Genomic DNA, 4,417 nt, shown 5'->3' with positions numbered 1-4,417 from the left:
CCCCCCCCCCCCCCATACGTGACACTACCCCTCCATAAATCACAGATGCTTTAAATTTTTACATGATCTTCAAATGTCTTGTTGAGGATTCTGTGAAAAATAGTCTGGACCTCATGGCCACAGTTAAAGTCTCTGTAACACTTTTATTTTGAAGTTCATTCTTCACTTTGAGAACAGCAGTTAAAACAATCTCACCACAAGATCCCCTGCCTTCTGGAGCTTTCCATCATTTCATATGATCTTCATCAGCAGGTGCAGCTTCCCATGTGTTGGAACTGTACAGTCCTTAAAGAAGGAAACTAAACTGTAACTAATGACTTCATCCTTTAATCTGTTGCTTCTTTTTTCTGTTAATCTCTTGATCTTTGGTTTAATAAATGTCCATCATAGTTTCAGTTTTTTAATAACTTCTTTATAGAAGCAACAGATGTTTGACAGAATGACCAAATGGGATTAAAGTAATAATGAAGTGAGATTGTGTGACAGTGGGAATCTTTGATCGATGGAAAACTGTCCGTCCTGACTGTCCTCAGCTGCTGGACTCAGATTAAGTGGAACAGGAAGCTGTTTTTTCAACGTCCTGATGTAGAAAACATGGAGTTCAGAGACAAGCACGTAGACTCATCATGTATTAACATGACAGAGAGTCCACAAGAATGTAAACGCTGGTTTGTTTTGCAGGAATCCTGCAGGAAGTAAATCACCTGACCTGCTGAACAGTGGAGGAGCAGACACATAAATCCCACTGTTTCGTTTTGATGCAGTAAGAACACAGGGACTGGTTCATGTTCACCGGGGTTTAAACGTTTAAATTGGGTTCTGGGTGAAATAATGGAGGGAAGAAGAAGAAGCTGATGCTGTGTGTCTCAGGCACAGGGGAAGAGCTTTGATGGAGGAATGTTTCCTGGTGCTGAGATGAGGTGGGGCCGCAGGTACACACAGTCTGGATGTGTGGATGTGATTAAATTACTGCTTCTCTGCAGAGCTCATGTGTGTTTTCAGTCAAGTTTCTCAGCTTTCATGTCGGAGTCCAGCAGAGAAAACAGAGTCTGAGTAAACACATCAGCACTGACGCCGCTAAGCTCACGTTTATCTTCTCTGTCCGCCACCTTTAGCCTGACAAGGGGGATGGGGGCTCTGGGACACTCTTCATCATCATCTCTCTGGAGCGTCTGCCAGTAAATGGACGGTGCAGTATAAATGAGGCTTAAAGGGGAAATGTACGTGAACCTGGTCTGTGAACTGTCCCTGTTACATGAGCAGATTGTGTTTGTCACTTCAGTTTGTTTCCCCCTCAGTCGACTCTTTAAGAGAAGTCATTAAAACTAAACACGTTCACATGATGTGTGTAACATGATTCTACATGACAACTTTTCACACACACCTTATCTGGTTTTACATTTAACTCACACACAGAGTATAAATCCAGATGATAATCTGCAGGTGCAAACAACTTCCTGCTGCTGCTTCTTTTGTTTCCTGTTTACACACACACACACACACACACACAATAAATACACAAATAAATATATGTTGGCATGAGTCTTTGGGTGTTGTTGTAAAATCTGTTTCTGGTAGCGTACATTAATTTAACTGTACAACATCGAACTGACCCTTTAACACCTCACACACACAAGCAAACATACACACATACACACACACACACATATATACACACACACACACACACACACACACACACACACACACAGGGCTGATGGGAACTGAGGGGGTGGGCAGTTAATTGTTACCAAATAGGAAGTGTGTCATCACTAACAGCATGTCAATCACATCAGAGGAGGAAATGAAAACCAGGTGACACACACACAATCACACACACAGAGATCACCTGTCAATCAAACTGTGTGGGCGGGACTGTGGTAATTCCTTCTCTGGAGGTAGAAGAAGAAAAAGAAAGGAAAGGAAGCAAAAGGAGATAGAGGTAGGACAGACAAGATAGAATAAAGGAAAGAAAAAGTAATCAAGGAGAGGAGAAGAGGAAAGGAAGGGAGGGAAAGAAGAAGACGAGAGTAAAGGGGAGTTAAGAAAATGAAAGCAGTGGGGGGGTCAGTGACAGTGTGGGGCCGTTTGTTGGCAAAGTCACATGATCCAGGCAAACTTTACAAAAACCAGCTGTTCAACACACACACACACACACACACACACACACACACACACACACACACACACACACAGTGAAATTATAGATGCACTAAATTTGAAGCAGTGTAGAGTTCAGGGACCGTAATTTCCCCCAGATCCTGTCAGCATTGGTTTAGTTTCATTGCTGATGTATGACTGAGCCCCGGGAGCGTGAATGAACCTTCAGAAGAGGAGAGCCAATCAGAGAGAGGATAAAGGCAGCAGGAGGACAACCCATTGACCAATGAGAAGACTTCATGTCGACCTAGCCTGAAAGCTGCAGCTACACCAACTGTTTCTGTTTGTATCAGGAACAGAAAAATGATGAATAAATTAAGTATGAGGCTGTTTTACATACATGTATTTGTATAGTGAACAGCATCTCCTCGACTTCCTCTGACTAAGTAGTGACAGTTAAGAGAAGGATAAAAACACAAAACTAAACAGCAGCTGTCAGCGTTTTGTCTGAGTTTCCTATAAAGCTGAGGTATTCACAGATAACGGTCTCAACTCTTATTGTTGTGTCGATCTTCTCAAAGTGTGTTTGATTTTTCTACATGCAGGAACAAGATCAGGACATTTCCAACACAATAAAATAAAAGCTAAAGCACCAGTGTTTCCTGCCAAAAGGCCCAGGACCTGAGAGCTAAATACAAAAATATAGACCACAGGACGAAGTTTTAAAAATTCAGCAGCACAACACGTCATCAGGCAAGGTGCTGCGTTGGCCAATCAGAGACATGTACAAACACATTCCCGATAGATGACTTTGTAAAAAGTGTGAACTATTTTTCTACTGTTGAACGATAACATTCTCCTGTGAGGTCAAAACATAATGTCTGGTTTCACCGTTATGCTGGTGACACCCAGCTCTACCTCTGTAACAGACTGGAGGATCTGTCTTCAGGACATAAAGTCCAGTCTGAGTGTTTCGGTCTGATGGTTTCTTCATGGACCTGGACTCTCACCAGAACCTGAAGGATAAGCCATGTTTGTTGAAACCATCCGTCCAAACTGAGCTGATTCTGACACTAACAAACCTGTTTGCAGTCAAACATAAATAAATTTACATTCATAAATTTTGTATTTGTACGTTTCCTGAAAACAACAATGTGGGAAGAAATAATTTCTCTAACAGAAAAGATCGACTTAAACCTAGGTCAGTGTTAATTGATTATACATTTATTATTGGAAACTTTTTTCTGTATGTTGAATTACTGTGACAGAAATGTTCAGCTGACCTGCTGTGTATTGAGTATCAATATAATGTCTATTTTCTTATTACCAGTTGATATCATTAGGTTATTAAGAAATCACAGACCTATAAAATAACTGAACGGAACTCAATGGGATCAGTGACCAAGGTAGCAGAGCCCCCTTGTAACCCCCCCCTTCAGTATCTGAAGCGTTTTAGAAAGTCAATCAAACCACCACAAACAGTCACACCCCCACCACAAATGGATACAACACCACCACAAACATCTGGGGGTCTTTCTCCTGTGTAGAGGGGGGGGGCATTGCCTCATATCTGTCCATGACTGTAGGACATCTGCAGCCACAAACAGTTGCTTGTTATTAGTAGAAGATTTCATTTAAAAAATTTTTCTAAAAAATAATTGTTCAACAACACAACTGAAGAACATGTTCAGCACAACACGTCTTTACTCACAGTTTACTACACAACAGCTGAGTCTCCTGATCTGCATGGTTTCTTCTTCTTCTCTTTTACTTTGTCTCTTTCTGTCACTTTGAAATAAAAATGTTTCTCGGTGCAGATCTGCAGGGTACATGTGTGTCCATAACGACTAACTGTTAAATTCACACACACACACACACACACACACACACACACACACACACACACACACACACACACACACACACACACACAAACACTGAGAGAACAGGAAGTTAAACAGCTGCAACACACGCACTGATCACATGAAGAAGATGTCAAACACACACACACACACACACACACACACACTGTTTGAGACTCACCAGTCAGCAGCAGGATCACTGAGGCTCCACTCAGATAAACAGAGAGGAAACTGAGACTGGACATGATTCAAATACACAGAGAGAGAGAGTGATAGTGAGACAGAGACATAGACTGGGACAAAGAGAGAGAGAGGACAGAGATGTGATGTCCTGATCAACTGAGCTCTGAATGAACAGAGAGAAAAGGGGAGGAGAGAGGGAGAGAGGAGGGAGGTGTGACAGAGAGAGTAGGAGGGGGGGAGAGAGAGTGAGGAGGAGGAGGGAGGTGAGGGGG

General features: G+C 42.2%; 1 protein-coding gene across 1 annotated transcript in view; it reads right to left on the bottom strand.

The window, feature by feature from the left end:
• The window catches only part of LOC147819380 (uncharacterized), a 12,425-nt gene extending 8,113 nt beyond the window's left edge, over positions 1–4,312 (bottom strand). Inside the window, exon 1 of the mRNA XM_087172831.1 lies at positions 4,144–4,312. Within this exon, the coding sequence (XP_087028957.1) occupies positions 4,144–4,207 (64 nt within the window). The 5' untranslated portion in view covers positions 4,208–4,312. The remainder of the gene's footprint in view (positions 1–4,143) is intronic.
• Positions 4,313–4,417: the final 105 nt, after the last annotated feature.

This window comes from Seriola lalandi, unplaced genomic scaffold (assembly GCF_002814215.2).
Source record: "Seriola lalandi dorsalis isolate HSWRI2012SDOR001 ecotype SW California unplaced genomic scaffold, Sedor1 jcf7180002053844, whole genome shotgun sequence".
NCBI lineage: Eukaryota > Metazoa > Chordata > Actinopteri > Carangiformes > Carangidae > Seriola > Seriola lalandi.
Note: the sequence above shows the minus strand (reverse complement) of the source record. Positions and strands in the feature narration are given on the sequence as shown.